This window comes from Periplaneta americana, chromosome 14, assembly GCF_040183065.1.
Source record: "Periplaneta americana isolate PAMFEO1 chromosome 14, P.americana_PAMFEO1_priV1, whole genome shotgun sequence".
Classification (NCBI taxonomy): Eukaryota; Metazoa; Arthropoda; class Insecta; order Blattodea; family Blattidae; genus Periplaneta; species Periplaneta americana.
In genome coordinates, this window is record NC_091130.1 from 116,034,648 (window position 1) to 116,058,153 (window position 23,506).

Sequence of the window (23,506 nt, forward strand, 5' to 3'; positions counted from 1 at the left end):
ATGCAACAAATTAAATTCATGCGAATTTCATTCGCATTAAAGAAAATCTTATTCCTAATCCATCTCCCAAGTTTTATGACTTTATCTAAAAAAATTGTGAATAATTAAATTAATAAAATTATTAATTTTTGTTCCAACAGTTGAAAATCGCTTGCTATGTGTTGCGGTCGCAGCATTTGCGAGACTTCATAACGATGAGTAATCTCAAACGTTCATCTCCCTGACTTCGATCGCGAAACATTCTGTACGACGGGAGAGCCTACCTGCTGAGCTCCTTTGTTCCGGTGAGTTATTTTTATTTAAAACCAACATGATATTTAAGTCAACTTTCTGAAATTTTCACAGTGGAATTAATATATTCTAAAGAAATAAACACTTTTTTTTTGTCTGTAAAAATGAATTGCATTTTGTGTTCTATATTTTTTAAAATTATTTTTACGGTGGGTAACTATTAAAAAAGTTATATATTTTTTTCATTTTAAGGGCATTTATAAACAAGGCTCTCCTTTTTCGAAATGCAGTGAAATCATTTTTCCATCTTCCTTTACACAGTAAGAAAACTTCAATGAATGAAACCGTGTTCTTTGTTAAACCAATATTTTAAATTCTGATTGTTGCCAAACTATGAAAAATATAAATATAGTAAATTCATATTTAGAACATACAAAATAACCTACTACAATATTTTTAACTTTTAAGACATCGTGGTTCAAAAACATACTTTTTTGCATGGACAACTACGTTAAAATATGATTCACAGCCATTGTAACTAAAATGAGCAATGACTTACCAGTACGTGAAAACTATGTGTGACAGAATGAGTTATTTTCCAATGCTTGCAGTTAGGTTGAGCTAAGACATTTGGCAAGGGTGATTTTCATTCCTGGTGCAGGGGCACCTATAACTCCTATAAGATGAAGTTTATTACACCAAATAAAAAAAATAAAACTATGCAAAGAATTATTCTTTCCAATGGCAGGTACTTAAATTTTCGTCATTCACCCATATGAAGCCAGTTGTGTAGACTAATTTACCGACAGCTGTTGCCCAGGGTGCACTATAGGAGACTGGTCTATGCTACACCTACAATAAGATGAGATGATGTTGGAGATTTGTTGAGATGCTGCAGGGAAACCGGAGTGCCTGGAGAAAACCCGTTATCTGAACCACAGGCTTGCCCATCACAAGTTACAAATTGGGAGTATGCTGGGGATCAAACTCAGGTCCACAGAATTGCAAGTCCAGCACTCTAGCCACTAGATCATCATGGCAGGCATAAAGAATTATCATCCTTAAAAATCCTTTGCCCTTAATTGGGTTCAAACTTACAAATGGAACTGTCAAAAAGAATAAAACATTGGTGAGAGATTAACAGGTCAAATGATGATAGCCATTACGATTCGCTATGTTATGACTAGGGGGTGGATGTTGATGAAAAGTCATCTTCTTATTTTTCACATTAGGATGATGCCTATTAATATAGAAATCCTTTCTATGTTAATATCAACGTAAAAAAATAGTTTCTTATATTGCATTTTTTTGACGTTTTTGAAGTAATAGGTCATTTTTATTTTTTTTTTCGGCATTTTTTGTCAATTTTAATACTTTGAAGAACTTTTAGATCATTTGGAATGGATTTTATTTTTTTATTTACCGATAGGTCTGTTACATAATTTTCTAAGCAAATAGGTCAGTAGTAATTACCTACTGAATAAGTGAATAACAGTGAAGTTTGAGTTTTATAGTTTGAAACAGTCCATCCCTCATTCCACTGAAGGCTTCACTTCACACAACGGAAGTAATATAAAATGCTTGACAATAGGTTAGTTTAAGTGAGAGCTTTGACAGCTACTGTTCTTTTGTCGGTACGAGGGTGTCTTTAGAATTTATTATACAAATCTGGCTTTCAGGTAGTAGCTTCCTGTAAAGCAGGTTTGAATAATTTCAAGGAAAAATTGTTCCAGGGCCAGGTATCGATCCCGGGACCCTTCACTTAGCGAGCGAACGCTCTTCAATACTGGAGGTACATTAACAGAAAGCCACAATTTAAGTCACACAAGTATTTGTGTGCACTCATAGTTGAGTTCTGGTGTCTTGTCAGCTCATATTTTGAGTCGTGTGGATACAAAGGAAAAATTGTGACGGTGTCGTGTATAGTTCCTGGGGTAACTCAGTCGGAAGAGCGTTCGCGCGCTAAGCGAAGGGTCCCGGAATCGATACCTGGCCCTGGAACAATTTTTCCTTGAAATTATTTAGAATTTATGTTTGGAAGGGGGGAAACTTTCACAGTGTCCTAGACAGGATGTGGTTCGGAAGGGATGTCTACTGTAGTAGACAGTATTTTTAACACACAGATTGCAAAAAATGCACGCTGCATCGACAATTTGTTTTGTAATTCACACTCCCTCATCTGGAAGATCTAGTAACAAAAGAGAAGCATGGAAGGATGAGGAGACAGAGAATGATGACACGAACATGGACCACCCCTGATAGAAACACATTGTAAACCCTCATTAAAATCTATAGTTTTTCCTCAAAACCTTCATTTTGTTGCATGTGCTTTTCCTTTATCTTAGCTAAATTCCAGGAAGTTGCCTACTCTCTTAGAGATTTGCAGGGCAGTCATTGAAACAAGGTGACTAATTTTTAAGAAGTTGTGGTGCAGTATGGTGAATAATATTTAAATGTCATTTTATTTTAATTTTATGTCATTTTTCCTTTAGTTTAAGGGCATTTTAATAATAATTTTAAGTAGATTTATAGGTCATCAACATCCGCCCCCTAGTAATGACTATGAGTGAAAAAGGATTAAGTTATCAAAAAATCATACATTTTCGGAAAATAAACATATTATAATATTCTTGGTAGAGTACACAAGTGGTACATCATAAATGCATATCTGAGATAATCTGAAGGTTTACATTATGTCTATTATACACAAGCTAAAACAATAATTATTTTGTGTACATAACAAATATCCTGTAAAATTGGCTTCTGAAGATGTCTAAACTGTATAAATGTAAAAATGAGTAACATAAGCATAACACATTATGCTGCTCAGATCAAGATCGTCATCCTTTATCTTGAACACATAATAAATGCAGTCCTCTGTAGTTAAAATCATAATAATATATTACCGTGCACTGAATAGTGGTAGGGCATTAAAAGTCCAGTTTTCATGCCAACGTAACTTTTGGAAAATTTTCAACTCTTCCCTAAATTTTGCATCTCTTTCCAACTGTACCTCACTGCATGGAAACCCTCGGAACCAAGTCTGAAGCTGATCAGCTAGTTGACTGGCATCATCAAACTTCCAACCATTTATGTTGTGTTTTACCAATTCATTCAAGCTAAAAAAAGAAATTATAATTATTATACTTGTACGAAATTTTTATCTCAGGCAGACACACCCAGATGTACACTCGGGACAGAACATGTAGAAGCTTGGAGTCCGTTACTCTTAAGTGGTCCGACCACCCCTCCTCCCGCACCTAGCAGGTACGGTACCATTCATCTGCAAAACATTTTCTGAACGAAAGTTACTGTATTGTGAGAGCACAGCTGAATCAGTGAAAGTCTTTTCTGTGTATATCTGTACTAGAATAAAAGTTCTTTTACGATATTGTGAATAGTTATATACAGTAGGTGTGATTAGCGTACAGCAGCGGTCTCAAGGTTAAAACTGCTCTGGGCAAAGCATCATTAGTCATTGCGAAACCGAAGGAACTCGATCGTAGAATGATGTAACCTTGAGAGCGATGATTGTAACGCTTCTGCGATAAGACGTACACCCACACTACCTTTGATTCATAACATGTTATTAACGTATTATATTTCACGTTAGGCATGTACATAAGCCGCAGCGTGTAACACTGTGAGTGGTCTCTCCATAAGGAAAATGAAAGTAAGCTTTCTGAATGGATATGTTCCATATACTGTATGTGTAGTCATTCATATTTGGGAATGATCAAATAATTTGTGCATTGTAACATTCATGTTAAAAAGCCTCAAAATTAAAATTAAAAGTGTAAAATATTAAAAATGGCCTAAGCTAATCAACTATACAAAATTGTATAAATGAACACTCGTACACACATTATATACTATACATAACCTATACACATTATACATAACCGAAAATGGAGTTGTAAACAATTCAGAATCCTTTTAAAAGAGATGAAACTCCTTGAATCTATCCTCAAATGATATTCTAAATTCTTTCAAAATTTCACTGTATCTAAGATGTTGTTGTTCTGTTAAACCAGATAACCCTTTAACGTTCCCGAGTTTCAGCTGAGCTTCCAATAACGTGAGCCTCATGATAAAAGATTTGATTTCATCATACATGTCAGTTATTAAGCTATCTTTCCCGTGTAGGCTTTTAACTGAGACGTAGTAATATGATAAGAAAGGCTAAATCTTGTATCCATTCCTCATCAATAAGCCCTGGTACTGGGTGCTTAAAAACTGTCTAAAATTCCTTTATCTCAACCTTATTAGTTCTACTCTCTGTAAACAAATAATCTTTTTCCAAACTTTCTCGTAATGCATAGTTTTTAGATTTCCTAGCCACTTTAGACAGAGCCATTTCTCTATGGACGCTCACGTAAAGCAATGGGTAGTGACACAGATTAGCAGCATGAGGTAAGTGGTCAACGTTTTCAGTTAGTAGTGTAACGAACAATTCTGCTGTGTGCGAGCTCTACCGCTGTGACGTCACTCAAGCCTCTAGATGTTCTGTCTCCGGTATACTGCGCAGTACATTAACCATAATTTTACTCTTAACATAAGCTATCCCAAAGAAAAGCACACACACATATACACACAATGTGGACACTTCTTATATGGTGTGTGTGTGCGCATGCGCAAGGTGTGTATGTGTGTGTGTGTGTGTGTGTGTGTATATAGTCCGGGTCTTCTTACGTTATACTGTAAGGGTGAAACCTAACTATTCTCCCGCTATTATCAGTGCTGTAGTTGGGCCAGTACGCATACCGTCTCAAAAAATTCGCTGTTACCATCCCGGAAAAAAATATAGACTCGAAAACATTCATTATATTCAACTATTCGATGGCAATTCGGAAGGTGGTAGTCTGCTAGTGTTTGCGTCGAGAGAGACAGATAGAGAGAGCAAGGCAGTGTACAACATTACCACATCGTACTTCATGCGCACGTGCAATACAAATAGCACAGGAGAGAATTGAAATTATCAAAAAACAATAATGACCTTAGTTGTTGATTACTGTAAGCATGACACCAAACAAACCTTTCTTTTCTTCACTAACAGTATCCTTTGCACGGTTCTCAATCCTACACCACATGCTTCTGCAGTTGTTTCTTGCATGTTGGCAACGTTGCAGCCAGCATCAAGATGGCTGGCAGCATTTTGCTCGTCAACGTTTTTAAAATAATTATACACCTTAAACACTATTTTCCGCTCCTGCCTGTGCAATACTTCTCTTTTTACAGTCTCTTCTTCCATTTATTTATCTTACACACACACACAGTAAATGTAGTAGTTCTTATTCAATGTATTGAAACACTCACATGTGAACAAACGAACTTCGGAAGTGCTTGTTATAGAATGATTCCAATTGATTCTAATGTACAAGCTTGTGACGTCACTTACCAGAAATGCTACGGCGCCTATAGCAGCTGACCGCCTTCCGAACTGCCGTCGAGTCTATTGTTTAATACACTTTGAAATGGAGGACGTAAAATGTCTGAAAATATTTAATTTTGATATCTGGTATAAAAGTAACAGCCTGACATCTCATATCCTTTACTTAAACGCTTGTAAATTCGTTGTTTTATCGAAAACCATGCTCTGGCACCAAGAATAGTTGCAATTTGTTAATTTAAAGCTTGCAGACCGTTGCAGTATTCCTAATTAATAGGCCTACTAATCTCAAAACACGGCACCTCAAGACTGAAGCCTCCAATAATAAGTAAAGAAATTCTAAATAAAGATCTAAATACGCAAGTTTAGCTAAAATTACGATGTCTGTTGCTTTTGTTCAGAATATGGCAGTAGTCTGTGATGACCTTATTATGAGAGATCTAACAATTCCAGAAGTTTAAAAGCGTACTGTACTGTTAAGATCTTTGAATCTATATTACATTCGCCAGCATCTTATGTTGAGGAGGCATTCTCCGCTTCAAAACAGACAGTTTTCAAAGATAGTGAGCTACGCAGCAGGACAAAGATAGTTGAAATAAACCCTAGTCAAATTTACAGAAGCCTGGCAGAAAACTTCAAGCAGAGGCTTATCAATCCCACACAAACATCCTGCTTACATTGACATCTAAGATTAGCAATACAAAATGGAAGACAGGTAAAAAAAAAAATGTAAATACAAACATATATAACCTATAGTGCTATATACATCTCAAACTTGTATTAACATTTTCCATCTCGAAGAAAAGCGAAAGTAGGCCTACATTCAGACCTTCAGGAAATATACTGACTATAATGTGAAACCACCAGTGCTTTGTAGTTTGTTATATAGCTCTGTAATAGATTCTATTCAAATTTAAACTTCAGAATGTGAAGGTGCACTAATGTAATGTACGATATCTGGACTAAGAAAAGGAATACTCTTCTAATAAAAGAATTTCTAGACTTTCATTCCCAAAAATGTGTTGGGCCACCAGTGTCAGCATTTAACCCCATGCCTTATGAGCAATTGTGGCTGTGATCTGGAAAGAGGTCTGCAGAGGAGATTGCATGCTGTTGAAATAACCTTGACATAGAAGTGCAGTACGAGTCCGTATAGAGTCTATTCTAATCAAGGAGATTTCAACAGTACACCCTAAAATGTTTTTTCAACTACAGCACTGGCTATTATTACATATGCAATGTTATATTATACATGGGAAAACTTGTAACTAATATAAATGGAAATAAATAACTACTTCTAAAATACCCAATTACACTTAAATTTAACTATAGGGTGACAACAGACTAAACATAGTGCTTCTGTTGCCGCTTAGCACATGACATCATACTTTGACGCTCACTGACAATGAGAGGCATTGCAGAAAGGTAGGCCATTTTACACTTCAAAATTGACCTGAAATATGCTAATGTAGTATGAATAGAACAATACTATATTACACTAATCATTCAAATATACATAGTACTGTATTAAAATATTACAGTATTAAAAACACTCATGCTGGGTTGCAAGAAAACAGATCTATAAATAATGTATTCCTCTATTAGTTAGTGGATCTTTAAAGTTAGTGGATTGTCGGGTTGCAGGAGAGAAATTTAATGGGCCACTAGTTATTGGATCGTTAACCAAGCAACTTTGAATTTCACAAGTGACGCAATGGGACATGAATGAATAAAAAGTGGACATTGGCTGCTAAACTGATGTGAGGCATTGCTTTTATTGTTGTCAAAATTTGCAATAGATATAGACTAATACGAACCAGAAAGAAATCAGGAACAGAAGTTTCAGTGAGAAAGATAAATATGCCTATTAGTTACTAGAAATAGCGCATGAGTGCATTAATTTTATAGAAATTAAAAATACAGTCTACAGAGCACATAACCTCGTCATCAGACCATGAACTAGAGTCTGTAATAAAGAAATAAATAAGAATTAATGAATGCATAAATAAGTAAATAAACAAGTACCGTAATCAAATTATCGTACATCGATGGCTAAGAAGAGATAACTCTATCTACAAAAATTTAGTAATTTAGTTTAACTACATTATTATTATTTAGACTAACTACATTATTACTGTGTTCACAAAATTGGACAGTGTACTAATATTTTGTTCTCGAATAGAAGATCTTGCAAAGCAGAAACATATATAAGAAGTTTGTCTATTTTGAGAAAATAATTTCGAAGTTTTTTTTATTTACCTGCAAATGTAAGATACGAGGTATCACTTTTGAGCCATCGATATGCAATATTATTATAATATCGTGTATATAGTTCTATTATACAAAATATCGCATGCCTGAATCTCATACAGGTAACATTATGATGAATCAAATTATATAAACTACTCGCCAATACACAAAATGTACATAAGATGGCTGTCTAACTGGAGAAATAAATATTATTATAGGAGGGAAATCAGATCTCTAAGTTAGTGAATCCTTTAACGGATCAATACAGGAAGTACAAAGGACTAGGAATTTTTCGAACAAAATGGGAAGCACTATTACAACAAATTAATGCCCTTCGATGTTTACACAAATCTCAAAACCCATACATCATACAAACACGTCAGGTTCATGAGGAGAGCATTAGATGTGCCCAATCTCTGAACATTGTTCCAGAAGATGACTTCTTTCATAAGAATGAACATTTCTTAAATGCTACAAAGATTCGTAACCTTCTGAGGAACAGAGAATTTGATATTTGGTGTCGTCATCCACAGAAAGGGAAAGGCGTAGTTTTATTTAAACAACATCCTGGTGCCAACAAATGGATTTGTAAACACGAAAGACTCTCCAACAGCGAATGGCGCGATGGCATTAAAATGGTTGGAAATGTTGCTGCAGTACGTGCTGTGCCGGGAAGATCTCAGGACAACCGTTGTAGGCATTGCCACAACGAGGTTGAAACTCTTGCACACGTCCTGGGATCCTGTCCGCACGGCGAAGCTCTGCGAAACGCTAGACACCACCAAGTACGATCAATTATAGCCACTGCCCTTAAAGATGCCGATTACAACACCTTTGAAAAAGTACATGGTCTCTCTGTCACTGGCAGTACACGGCGCATAGATATAATAGCTTTCAAGGAATCTACAAGATCTGGATACATAATTGATCCCACTGTGCATTTCGAAACGGATGAGGAACAGCCAGAAGAAGTGGATAATGAAAAAAAGAATATCTACAATCCTACCATTCCCTATTACCTCCAAAAATACCAGTTAAAAGAGCTTGAAGTAATCGGACTTCTGGTTTGAGCAAGAGGTACCGCTACTCTCTTCATGAAAGATGTGTTTAAGAGGCTTGGAATACCTACATCTATTATTCCGATTGTAACCTTAGTGCATTGAAAGGATCAATTGCTCTCCTGAAGAATCACCTATATTCGAGATCAAACTAAGTTCAGTAGCATTCTTTACTTTTTTTGTAACACTTACCTCTCTAAAATAGGTATATTTCCACTAATCTCAAAAAAATTATTTGCAGCTATGTACTTGTAGGAATTTCATTGTTAAAACAAAATTAATGGTTCAGTGAACTTGTAAAAATTTCTGTGCTTAAGAACTCTTTGTCCCTTGTGGCAGCTCACGAATGGTGAGAAGATTTATTTATAATTAATTAAAGATGTTTCTTGCAATGCGTCTTTCGAACTTATTGGTCTGTTAGCAGCTAACGAAGAAATAAATGCGTTCTTGCAACCCACCATCAATTAGTTAAAATTCGTATTAGCTAGACATGTTTCAAAACTTTGCCGTCCTATCTTCAGTAGCTGAGTCCTGAAACATGTCTAGCTAACACGAATTTTAACTAATTAAGTGTTTTTTAATACTGTAATATTTTAATACTATGTACATTTTAATCACTGAATGAAAAACACAGTTAAATAATGATTAATAATATAAACATATCTACTATATTACACTATCTAGAGTAAACCATACTTCAGAGGAGCCAATCTTTACTCCACAACAGACTCAAGCCAAATGACATAATCCCCACTCCAATATCACCAGCAGGAATGCTTGGTTTCTGTGCACTTTGAAATTCTGTTTTTGGGCTATAGGCCTACAAATGACTTGGTGTGTGGATAAGCTTCGGGGCTTCTACCGCGTTGTCTTGGTGTCATCAAAACTCTCACTGAGCGTGCTCATAGAATTTGTGACTCTGACAACCTACAAGCAGAACTTCAATTCCTACACAAAACCTTCAAAAACAATGGATATGACAACAACATTATAAGGAAGTCCACATACAAGAACTCACGACCAGAAGCACACGAATAAGATCCTGAACTTATGAACATGAAACAGAAGGCCTTTCTCCCATACATAGAAGGAACCACAGACAGAATTGGGAAATTACTGAGGAAATTCAATATCAAGACGGTATACAACGCCCCACACAAGATTTCCCACTCATTAGTCAAAGTCAAAGATAAACTTCCATACCTCCAATCAGCCGGAATATACATGATGCCTTGCTCCTGCAGTTTAAAATACATAGGCCAAACTGGACATACGGTGGAAGATAGAAGGAAGGAACACATCCGACTCTGCAAATATGGACCATACGAAAAATCAGCAATAGCCTTACACTCAGCAGACTCAGGCCACGCCATCAAATTCAACAATATCAAGATAATAGATAAAGGAGACAACTTATACAGAAGACTGGTTAAAGAAGCCTTCCACATCAAACAACATCCCAACAACATCAACAAGGACGAGGGGTTACAACTCAGCAACTCATGGGGAAGTCTATTCCAAGATCATACTTAGGAACGAGAAACCAGGTCTCCACATGTACGCGGTGCCCCCCCCCCCCCTTCATCCGGACATCGGGCACGGTATCAAGGTCACTCTTTCTGACCTTATGAGGGCCAGTATTTAATAGGAATACTCCCCTTCATACAGACCTCAACCGGATTGGACAACGAAGGACCAATCAGATGCCAGGAGGAGAACCTACGACCTATCACCGCAAGTACTCCCCTATATATATATATATATATATATATATATATATATATATATATATATATATATATACGAGCTCGCAGACTATTTCCTAAAAGAAATGGGTCACGGACCTGCACTCATATCCCCACGAACCCCTTAATTACTCAAAATTAATTATTAATTACATCTATCCTAAATTCATAAATCAATCGACCTATTACCTAAAAGCCAAATTGGCTAGTCTCTTATATTGAGACAACTCATCCTGCCTAAAGTATTCCGTGGTTTTCCTAAGGTGTTAAGACAAATGTTGGAATGAGCCCTAAGAGAAATGGGCCACGGACATACATGCCCTTCCCCATAAGCCCCCATTTTTTTCTAACAAACAACTTAAAGCCCTAGTTCAGAGTATATAAATTATGAAATACATGTGCAACATCACATATGTCGCAATGCGAAAGGACAGGGAACCTTTCAATTTGCAGATTAAGAATTCATGGCGTCTCTCCTGGCGGTCTTCACCTGCCTTGTCATCGAACAACAGACGATAGAGTCTTCTCGACTCCTCCTGCACTGCGAAATGACAGTTCATTTCTATGTGCAGATCTACACCAGCCAATCCTCCTCGTCCCGTCCCGTGATCATTTTGATCACATTTCCAACCCCCTCGCGTATGTGGTACCTAAGAGGTCAAGTCCATTTTCGGCTTTTCTCCTTCAAAATTTTCTAGAGCTCCTTCAGTGGAGCAGCATAACCCGGAGTGAGACTAGTGGCCAACAGGCTTGGAGCTCACATATTTAGTTTCTTACAGCCCCCAACCCCTTGCAAGGACGCGTTTTGCGTACCTTTTAAATTTGTCCTCCCAATTCTCCTCTCTTTTTCGATTTTCGATTTCGACTATTTCCTTATTCAACAACTGCTCTGAAGATGACAACACAGCAGTCGAAACGTCAGCCACCAACACCAAGACAACGCGGTAGAAGCCCCGAAGCTTATCCACACACCATGTACACCAGCTGCGGAAGCCTACACAAGCACTACAAATGACTTACTTGAATTTATTCAAAATCAAGATTACAAATGAAAGTTCAGAGGATTACTTGCCAGCAACAATAATTAATAATAGGTATTATTATTTAATTGGATCTGGACATCTGTGGATAATACATGTACAACAAGCAGTCATGTAGTCATTTACTTACCAAGAAAAGTTGTATGCACAAACAGGGAGCCCACAGCCGAACATATCCACGACTTTCATTGGGAGATCTAAGCCACTGGATGACGTGTGAAGGCATATCCCTAAATTTGCACTAGCTGCAACATGCAATGTTATAGCATTAGAAAGATTCAGCGTGAAAGATAGCTGGTAGTACAAATCACAGATAAGAGAGAAGCTTATGACTATATTTTTGGAAAATATTGAAGTAAACTCAGTAGTTGTTGATGGGGAATCAGCAGTGGCGGCTGCTTCCTACGTGCTAACGTGCTGTAGCACGCCATAAAATTATCGTCGAAATAATATTGTAAAAAAAACGCACATGATACAAATTCTACTTACAATAGTTCAGTATTTTCGATAATTTGGTGCTATAGACTCAATGGAATCCATCCTTACTCTCGCGCTAATTCGCAATTTAGCCTGGCTAGCAGTGTCTGCTCATGCGCAGAACAGCACTTCACCTCGCCCCTCCTTGATATTTTGTCCTGCTTTTTCACATAACACTGTGCTCACTATTGTGCAGCACGGTACGCTCTGCTTCACTTTGTTGTGGTGAAACTTTCTTTCTTTCTTCCCTTCTATATTCTTTGGTTCGTAGCAGTCGACGGAACAGTGCTGCCTAGACACCGCTAAAGATATAACTTTGAAATAAAGAAAATACGTTTTATATATGTAGCTTATTTTTGCTTTTTGTGTTTTTCATAAATATAATCATATTGAAATACATTTTTGAACGTTTGTGTAAACAGGTTTACTTTTATATAATCTCAGCAGATAGTTTTGAGTTTATTATCTACGTGTTACGGGTCTATGTTGGCATGCCTTTTCGCGGGAGTCCGTTAAAATAGGGATTATTTTCCACTTTCAAAACAATGTGTGCAGGTTTATGGGATTCATTATCTTTTGCACTGTGGTCATTTTAAATGTATATTCTGCTGTGTGTCTGTGTATATTTTGTGCCTAGTGTAATTCAAATATATAATGTAAGTTTAATGTGCATGTTAATCCAGAGACAGGTTTAGGTATTGGGATTATAAACAGTTTCAAAAATATACTGTAGTTATAACACGATGAACTCAATCGATTCATTACTCAAAAATGCTTTCTCCAAGCAGCCATAGAAGATTAAATTAGAATAAAAAATCTAGGCGGCCAACACCAATATTGTGCAGAAAGTAAAGGATGGTAAAAACTATGTGTACACTAGGAAATGTAACAGAACAGTTTATGACAACAGTGACTGGATATGTGGATGCGAAATACGAAATGCTCTGTTCTGCTTCCCTTGACTCCTATTTAGTAGCGGTGATTCATGTCTACGACAGGTATCGAAGATCTTGGTCTCTGAATGAATATATAAAGAAACATTCACACAGCAAGAAACATAAACTTGTTTGATCTTTGTAAGATTGGCACCGCAAATATTGAGCTTAGGAAGAATTAGCACAGAAACATAATGAGAAAGTCGAAAAAATCTGTATATTTTATCGAAAATAATTGATTGTATTAAATTTTGTGGGAAATTTGAACTAGCGCTACGTGGCCACTATGAGACGGAAATGTCAGATAATCCTGGTGTGTTCATAGGTCTTACTAATCTGATAAGTAGCGTGGACAGTGTAGTGAGAGAATACATTGACAATAACAAAGTGTTTAAAGGCAATTCTAAGTCGATTCAAAATTTCGACAGATGGATTTCACCTTAAAAATTTAGGAGAGTCTAAAAATATTTTTAGCACGCTATTATTTTCAGGTACGAGCCGCCACTGGGAATCAGGATAATGTTTTTGTGAAACATGGTTAGACCTCGCCCCTAGGTCTAATATGTGAAATGGTTATGATGATGATGATGATGATGATGATGATGATGATGATGATGATGTAAGACTCTAAATTTGATTGTGTAATAAAATAATAAATAAATAATTTAGCCACTCTGCTTCACTTATTATATTGATTTGGGATTTATCTTTTTTCAGATTTATCGTATTTAGGTATATTATTATTTTGTATGCATACTCTAGTCTTCTGTATGTATCATTTTCAATATTACTCATGTATCTCAACTTCTTTGAAGCAATCCTCTCTATTCTTTTCTTGAAAATAACTCATCTCTTCTGCAGCATTTCTTTTTAGGCCTACGCCTTTTTTTTTATCATTTGTGATTTGTTTGTACATGTGCCTAATACATGAGAGCATGAAGACGAAGAAGGAGATGAGGATGATGATGATTATGATGATGATGTTAATGATGATGATAATTTGTTTAATCTCCTCTGTTCAAATTGTCAGATTACAGATATATTAATAATTCTAGTCGGATATCTTTTATTATCTATTAGCAGTAAGTGACCAAAATTTCAATTCAATATGTGCTATGATAACTGAATAGAGTATACCTAATCACAGGCATGTATAATGAACTTATAAAAAAATGTTTAAATTCAAAAATGAATTTAATGGTAAAGATTTATTATAGAGTAACCATTCTTGTTTCATTTTAAAGCTTAATATCACTAAAAAATGAAAGAGCTCTGATAAATCTATATATGAGTACGGTAGCTTAATATCAAAGACGGACATTGTCGTCTCCATAGTTTTGATCTAGAGGCAATTTTTAAATTCACAGTGTTCTTTGTAATATTTAACACAATTTATTTTATAAATGTAGTGTTAGAGTTTGCATATGGTTTTACTATAACTGGAAAGAGCATGAAAATTTGTATAAAAAAACCACAGCTATCTAAATTTCGATTGAGGTCATATGTCCGTCTTTGATATTAAGCTACTCATATATAATTTGAACTGGTAATGGAAATTACGGGAAAACAGCTGAACAGATTTTAATAAATGACTCCTCATTTTGAAACTTGGAACCCAAAGATTTAAAGAAAAATAGTAGTTGTCAGTGAAACGTCAATTTTCCTACATAATTTTCCTGTTTTCCAAAATCCATCTGTTGTCAGTTTTGAGAACTAAGTAATGGCTTTTCAGAATACAACAAAACACACACACTACATTAAGCAATATTACACGAAGGCCATGACTTGCAGGATTGCTAACATATTTACAGCAATTTCCATGACAACATAATGACAACAATATGTCGATCTTCATTTGTGTGGTGTCTGATTCTGTGGTGTGTAATTTTCTGAGTACTGCTGTGTATTGGATATTAAAAACTATGAAACTTGAGGTCGTTTGATGACATTACCAGCATTAAAAGTGAGTACTATTATAGTTAATGCCATGATGCGAGTATTTGTCACTAATATATTATATTAATGATATAGCCTATTGATGATATGAAACTCAAACCTTTTGGAGTTATATAAGTAGACATAGAGAATATCTTAAATTAGATCTTCAATTCTATAATTTACTGAGTGACAGCTGTATAACATATACAATATACGTTACTGAAAACTACAAAACTTAGGTAAGTTAAAATTATTGTTATTAAAAATGCAATATATTTAATGGTGGTGTGGTGTGGATATTTATATGCGTGATTCTCTCCAGTATTGTCTGGAGAGAGTGCAAAAATTACAGTTCCTAAGAAAAGACCAAAAGGTATTACTTACTGATAAAATAAGAGGCCTACAAGATTTTGTAGTCTCCCGATCATTTCAGCAAGATCTCTTAGCAGGATAAAATGATTATGCCCTCTAAAACTCTAGTTCACGAAACATGCAACAGCTATACCAAGATGCTATGTCTATTGTTCGAAAGCATGACAAACCTGACATTTTCTTAACTCTCACATCCACAATGACCTGAAATAGCTATTACTGTTTTACTCCCACATGAAAAATCCAATGATCGTCCTAACATTTTTACTTTTGCGTTTTCGCATTTTAACTAAAAAACTGAAGATGGATAGGTTCAAGAAAAAGTATTTGGCTTAAAAAGCATTCAGAGAGAGTACGTTTTATTATTATGGAAGCAAATAACTTTTAAAATGACTGGTAGGTCTATTCTTCATTGAAAATAAATCTGATAAATTTTTATTTGAACTTCTAATGAACTTAGTTTGTAGCATTTGCTGCACAAGCCACTAGTAATATTATATTTATGACTGCTTGAAAATAGGCTATTTTTACTATTATTTTGCATGCGATAACGACCAATTCCTCTTAAATACATATAGCTATGGTGAGAGCTACTTCCATCGATTCAAGTTACTGGAAATTGCAACATGTCCGTGTAATAGTGGAAGTCAGACTATAGATCACTTGCTATATGATTGCACAATATTAAGGAAACAAAGAGAAATTCTAAGAAACAGCATTTCGAAGACAGCAAATTGGCCACCTACCAAATATCAGCTTATAAAATTACATCTTCAACCATTCATCACTTCATCAATTCAATATATTCTGAACAATTGTAGGAATGCAATTATTGTTAGGTTACACATACTTCATCTTTCAACCTTATTATAAAATGTAAATATGTTATATCTCGCCTTAACTATTTGTTTTAAAAACTCACAATTGAAATATAATGATATTATGTATATATACTTTTCTTTTTTCTCTTTTTTAGGTTAAGCCATATGTATTTGTAATATTTCTGTATCTTGCTTAGGTATGATTGATGTAAATAGGCAAAATAGACTAAATTAGGCATATTCAACAATTCAAATCTAAATGTATACTTATTGTAGGAAAGGCAAAACCCAAAAAAAAACATGTAATTACTCTGTAATGGAGCATGTTGTTAAAAAAAAATTAAGTCCTATCTGAAATTCTGCTACTTTGGCAAAATTTAATTAAACTTCTCCCTTAAAGTTCATTGAACAGTGCTTTCCACCAGGTTTGACCCTGTTAACACCGGGCCTAATGACAAGCATTATAGAAACTCTAATTATTTAGATTATATTTTCTTAAGCCAAATAGTGTCTTGTGAATGTGACTTGAATAATAGATATAACTCATTATGAGCACCTGTTGTGAAATATGTTTGTGTATTACATATGCCTTAAATTAACTATTTAAAACTCAGTATCATAGAGTCTATTTTCATAATGTGATGTGCATCATTTCCTTATTTATTATCACGAGAATGATCATCACTATTGGTGGTTATTTCACAATAACTAAGAATTCTGTGGCCAGTGTTAAATGAGTGTTGAGTGACTTCTTTTCCTATTGCAGATATGCATCTTCAGCCTTTTACATGTCGTACCAACATAACTTATGAGACATTACGAACGTTTCATGCTAGTTTGCAATTTTCCAGCGGGATAGAAATTCGGCCATTTTCATACCTCAGGGAAGTGTGTTAAGAAAATGGAGTGTTATGACAGATTATGTTAGTTTAGGGTTTTGTTATGGCTTGTATAGGCAAATCTGTGACAGGTTATATTAGGTTAGTTTAGGATTTTAATGACAGATTAGGTTAGTTTAGGCTTTTATTATGCTTTGCATATACAAAACTGTGACAGGTTAGGTTAGGATAGTTTAGGCTTTTGTTAAGCTTTGTATAGGCGAATCTGTGACAAATTAGGTTAGGTTAGGATTTGTGACAGGTTAGGTTAGGTTAGCATTTTAATGAGATTAGGTTAAGTTAGTTTAGACCTTTATTATCCTCGTCAGGATGAAGGTGAAAGCGACTGAGTGTGATTTTTTGTTTTCTATGTTGGCAGTTCAAGTGCGTCGGTGTCTATTCCAAAATTGGTGGAAGTCATTCAATGCTTGTTTCTCCTTATCTGGTTATCTTTACATACAGCTCTGATCACCACATTTAATGGTGCAAAGCCTGAAGGTCACGAGTCGATTCCCAATGAGGTCATGGATTTTCTCCATTAATCTAATCCTTCTGGCCGGATATTACCCTGGAGTTTAATCAGCCTCTAACAGAAGCAGCAGTCCACACCTGTGGAGTAACGGTCAGCGCGTCTGGCCGCGAAACCAGGTGGCCCGGGTTCGAATCCCGGTCGGGACAAGTTACCTGGTTGGGGTTTTTTCCGGGGTTTTCCCTCAACCCAATACGAGCAAATGCTGGGTAACTTTCGGTGCTGGACCCGGACTCATTTCACCGGCATTATCACCTTTGTATCATTCAGATGCTAAATAACCTAGATGTTGATACAGCGTCGTAAAATAACCCAATAAAAAAAAAAAACAGAAGCAGCAAAGGCACTTCCTTGGGTTAAAGGCATCGAGCAAATAGGATTGATATCCCTACTGCAATTTTTAATGCAGATTGTCTGTGAAAGTGGGAATCTTTATGTTCCTCCAACCTCTGGGTTGATTTGGCCTGTAATAGGGTTGGTTTTACCTTTTTTTAATAACTTCACGAGGGTAAAGAAGTAGGGTTGTGATTGTGATCACTTTCTACTTTCAGGGATGAGATCAGAGAAGTATAGGAGCATCTCCCTGCACCAAATGGACCTTTACTGTACATGAACATAAAGTAAAGTAAGTAAATCCATGGCGCTACAGCCATGAAGGGCCAAGACCGACCAGCCGGCTGCTGGCGGCCTCACATCCACATGCCGAAGCAGAGATGACGATCATCCAACCAGAATGGAGGTATCGTGTGGTAGCATGAACATAAATGCCAGTGAAAATTAGCCTATTGATTGAAAGTGTTTGTGGTTGTTATCTGTTCCAGCTTCAAAGGATTGTTGCCACAATCTTGATTTTGAACATCCCAGGCTCTCTGTCCCTTCGCTACATGTTGTAATATTTTCTGTTGTAATACTGTCAGGCTGTTTATAACTTAATGAAGCATTCGAGTAAATAACATTTTATGTGAGCAAGTTACAGCCCTTTACACAATTGTTAGCCAATGGGATTGGGGCTTTTGATAAAAAATTTCCTTCCACTAGACAGATAGCCCTTCATGGCTGATGAATCTTACGAAAGTACACTTGTGAAGTTAAACATCGGAATCAGTGTCTCTGCATGTTTTGCAATAATTAAATTCAAAAGTTAAATTTTCATCTTCTGCCTTGCAGAGGCATTCCCGACACAAATGTTTATGGAGGTATACCATCCAGACCATGTTTTAGCTTCTCACATTATCTTATGTTAGAAATACAATTAAAGACAAAAAATCATTAAAGCCAATTTGAGTTAACTGCAATACTGTGCCAAATACGAGTACGGTACTTTAGGAAAAATTGCTCTATATATAAGAGTATACGAACATATGACAGGCAAAAAACACCTTTTCTGTAAGACAGGAGCAGAAATGTGTATTTCGAAACTTTTTTTTTTCTTCTTTCTATTTTGAATGGTAACGAAAAAGTGAAAAGAACTTTTTTGTTTGGTATTTAAATGTTACTGAAATTTAAAGGTACTGTCATCCTCTGAGGAGTTTAGTACTGAGAGAAATGCGGTTCCGACTAGTCTAGCGCGGTACTGGAGTGGGAGGGAACAGTGACAGCGGTAATCTGGAAGGAAGTACAATCATACTAAAAACATTCGCCGAATTTAAAGGAGCAGTATGCCTATTAGTTTTCTAACGTATTTTTGGTGAGATAGTGATACAACCATGCGTACTTATGTGTTCAGAGAAGGAAAGTATTGTAGAAAATTTTATTCATTTATTTATTAACTTATTATTTATTTATTTATTGTGGTAAAGTTAAGGCCATCAAACGACATAAGTAAATTTTCGCGAACCCATTTTTTTTAATTTTCACTGTTCATCTGGCCATGATAATCCCCAACAGTGGTACCTGCTTTATACACCAGCGAGGCATTATTTAAAAAGCCAGACCGTGATCTCACATGAACCATAATCAGACGGTTAGCAGCATTTCCATCTGCACATATGCCGGTTACTTCAGAGCCCTGCCAACATTTCTGAAAAGTGAGATTACTGTCCACCCAACTTGCATCTAAATAGAAAATAGATCTCCATTCACTCCGGAAATCTACTATTGTTCTTAAATATCTAGCATGCCAAAATATGATGTCCGGTCTCTCTACTAATATTTTACGCTTGGCGTTGCACTTCCTCCACTTAAAACCAATTTTGTGCAAAATCCTTCCGAGTGCATCAATCCCCCACGGAAAGTTACTTATTTCTCTAATTACAGTAATAGTTTTCTGCATGTGGGCACTATCTTATTAACAGTATAGAACTCGTGCACAGTTCTACAAATGACACAAAAGTCAAAATCATAATTTCCACGTTTTTTTCTTTTGTTCTCAGATGGCATTTCCCTGGTGATTTTATTGGTGATTGAGACCTGATGCGTTCTTAATTTTCAGTTCTTTTCTTATATTTCTAATAGTTGCCACAGATACGCCTATATAAGCGGCAGCTTGTTCTGTTGCATGGGCCAGGGGAATATTCACAGTATTCAACCTCTTAATTACACTCGTGATTATATTATGCGCTTCACTGTGAATTGTTCTACCTTTTTTATTCACCATTTTACTCGTATATAAACACCTAACACGTGCACACAGTCACACACTACTACAAACTGAAGACTGCATATTTTTGGACGATTAATACTTCCCACTCTGCTAGGCTTGTCTGTAGCAACAAAAGATCTACCTACAACCCCCTTGCACCGATGGCAAGAATACCTCAGGTCCCAGCACTAAACTCACCGGAGGAAGACAGTACCTATGATTTGGAATTGAGTTGCGGTAAATCACATAGTTTCTGAAGTTTACATACCCAATAGATGTGGATAATCTTCCGGTTTGAGCCATGGAGTGACAACTTGTATATGTTTCCAAGTCTTTTCTTTCATAAGCTGACAGTAATGTTCCTTGAGAGGTCCTTTTCCTGTGATAACGCAGACCAAAGCTGGCAACTCACAGCCTTCATCACAACGGGCCTCTTCATATTCTTCAAAAGAAAACAATGAATTAAAAAATAATGTAAAGAAGCCCCTTCTTCTACTACAAAAAAAATTCAAGTTCAGTGTAAAGTCGGACACAACAATTCTTATTACAGTAATATTCCTTGTAACTGGCATCCAATTAACCGGCAATATCAAAACAATGACACTTTTTTGTCCACCTTTGTGGCTGAGGGGTTAGCGAATCTAACTTCCAAACCCAGCGGTCCCAGGTTCGATTCCCGGTCAGGATGAGTTGCCTGGGTGAGATATTTTCGGGGTTTTCCCCTCACTCCTATGGATGAATATCAGTAACTTTATCAGGCAATTGGAATCCCACTCATCTTCGCTACTTCCTTTCCTCCCCAACATCCTTTCCTCATCATTCCGTTTCTAATTTTTCAGATCACTCTAACAGGCAGCCTCCCAAAGCTGCTGGCTCTCTCGACCGGCCTCTGTGGAATGTAGCTAAGTGACGTTGGATGGCTTCTGCAATGGCACCCAAGGCAGGCCTACTCGGGGGAGGAGTTTCGCCTCAGACCAACAGAGGGGCCTTGGGGGAAGTTGCCGAAGCAGGAATGGTATATGGATTCTGTCAGCTGTAGGGACCAGGGAATAGGGATTATAAAGAATGGACACTGAGCGAATTTGCCTGTGTTTTGTTTCTCTGTGCACCGGCGTTTAGTTCCATTTTCAAGCGATAGAGGTTAGTGTGATCGAGGATACGTTACGATAATAATTGTGTACAGAGTTGAGACACAGGATCCAAACATCTCCTACCTTATTGCATAATCCAGCAACGCTTTGCTTCAAATAAATTCAAGTTAATAGCTTTTCCTTGTTTCTCAGTGACAAACTAGCTGTAATAATAATTTTTTATATTTCCTATATAATAAATTATATTATAAAATAATATAATACATTATAAAATTAAGTATCAAATTCGTTTAAGGGGAGGCAGAGGTGAATATTTCAAAATCCACAAAATTTATCCGATTTGTTTGAAATTGATCATGGATACTAAGTATGTTATTAGTAATGGACATACCAAGTTTCAACTTTCTAAATAGGCCTACAATAGTTCTGTAATATAAAACTTTATATCGTTTGATATAAAATGCTCCATGCACCATACTGTAAGAAATTTTCAATATTTCTTTTTATTTATATGTTCAGAGAAGGTATATAAATAATGATAAGTATTAGTTTATTATGGGAATAATATAGTAATACAGTTATCTTGGTTTTAATTTCATACTTTTAAAGGGCACAAAGTCAAAAACTAACATCAGAATATGAAAATATAGTGTATAAAGATAATAAAAAACAAATTTTCATTTTTTCTTCAGTTTTGTTCAAAATTTCACCTCTGCCTCCCCTTAATATTTGTATATAATACAATATAGGTATATCGTTTTACTTCTCATAAGAGTTCTGTTTTTCCATTTTCAGTGCTATCAAATCATTACATATTTTAATTGTTGTTGGGGTCAACGTCTCAACTCTAGAGTCTAAACACTACAGTTAATGACGGATTTATTATTTTATGCATACAATTTATTTTATTTGAGTACATAATGTACCTAGATGTATTAATTATATGTGTTATATTTCCACTGTGTCGACTGCTATCTGGTGTGATGTCAGCGCCAACTCTAGGGAGAAAGCAGAATCTCACGCTCTAGCTGGTTTGAAGGTCATTGAAATCAGTCCAGCTATATCAAAGGTACCGACGCGAAGTGTCCATACTTAATTATCTATATGCTTAGGGACCATGTGGTTAGATCAGTGCGCGTAGGGGATCTGTGGCGTGCAACTCATTTCATATCGAGGGTTAGTGCAATAGATCTCAACAAGTTGCAGTGCTGGGCCATCCGTGCCCCCCTCAGTTAAATTCCATTCCATTCCATGGCACTTTTGGCTGGGGGGGGGGGGGGGGGGTGAGGGAAATATGTTTAAACCTATCACACTAACTTCCATGTTCAGTGAATATAATCTAAAATAAGTGTATTATTTGTGCTATGTTATGTGTTTTAATAAAGAAAATCCACACAGTTTTTATGTTATTTAGCTATATGATAATTCAGTAGTTATAGCTATATGATGTATATAATGTTCTTAAAACAGTTTACACTATGAAGCGAACTGCTACCAGATCGAACACTGCGGAATCTCATTGGTTTGACAAGATCATAATAAAATTGTGAAAAATGTTCTGAATTCCAAAGAAGATGGTGAATTGAAGGGAATTCTTAAATCAAAATATTTAGATGAAGTCTGCGTGGATCTGTTCAAAAGTGTTGATGAAAAGCTCTCAAATTTAAAAAAGTGATAAGTTTGTATGTGTATCCCTGGTACAAATGTGAATGTTGAAAGATTATTCTCCCATGTGAACTAACGGTGGACTGACAAGAAAAGCAAGTTGCATAAAAAGACAGTAAAATCAATGTTTATTGTGAAATAATTTTTCAGTGAAGATTGTGTTGCATTTCATGACTCAATACCTCAGAAAAAACAATTATCATAAGAAATGTATTCTTCAGAGAAGTATTGTACGTGAGATTGTGCTTTATAACAACAGTGTACTCAGGTGAGCCCCTTTTGTAAAAACAGTATATTTTTCAATTCTTTTGGTTCAATTTTTTCTTTAAGTACTTTATTTTCAATCGAAATATTTACCAGTAATTTGATTTAATTGTAATGTTTTAATATGTTCAAAGACAACATGGTTAAGCATAATGGAAAATATACATCAAAGTTTAATTTTTTAAATCGTGCTGAGCATTTCGTATTTTCTTCTGGTGTTTCTGGGAACTCTAATCAATCAT

The 23,506-nt window shown here is 35.9% G+C and overlaps 1 protein-coding gene across 2 annotated transcripts in view; it reads right to left on the reverse strand.

Moving 5' to 3' along the window:
- Alg1 (ALG1, chitobiosyldiphosphodolichol beta-mannosyltransferase) overlaps positions 1-23,506 on the reverse strand; it is a 45,518-nt gene that overhangs the window by 11,832 nt on the left and 10,180 nt on the right. The window contains exons 4-6 of one of the 2 annotated variants that reach the window (XM_069845975.1): positions 20,513-20,686; positions 11,844-11,958; positions 2,832-3,350 (exon numbers count right to left, since the gene is read on the reverse strand). In XM_069845975.1, the coding sequence (XP_069702076.1) occupies positions 3,134-3,350; positions 11,844-11,958; positions 20,513-20,686 (506 nt within the window). In that variant the 3' untranslated portion in view covers positions 2,832-3,133. Of the gene's footprint in view, positions 1-2,831; positions 3,351-11,843; positions 11,959-20,512; positions 20,687-23,506 lie in introns of those variants that run through there. The other variant, XM_069845976.1, reaches the window with a different exon arrangement.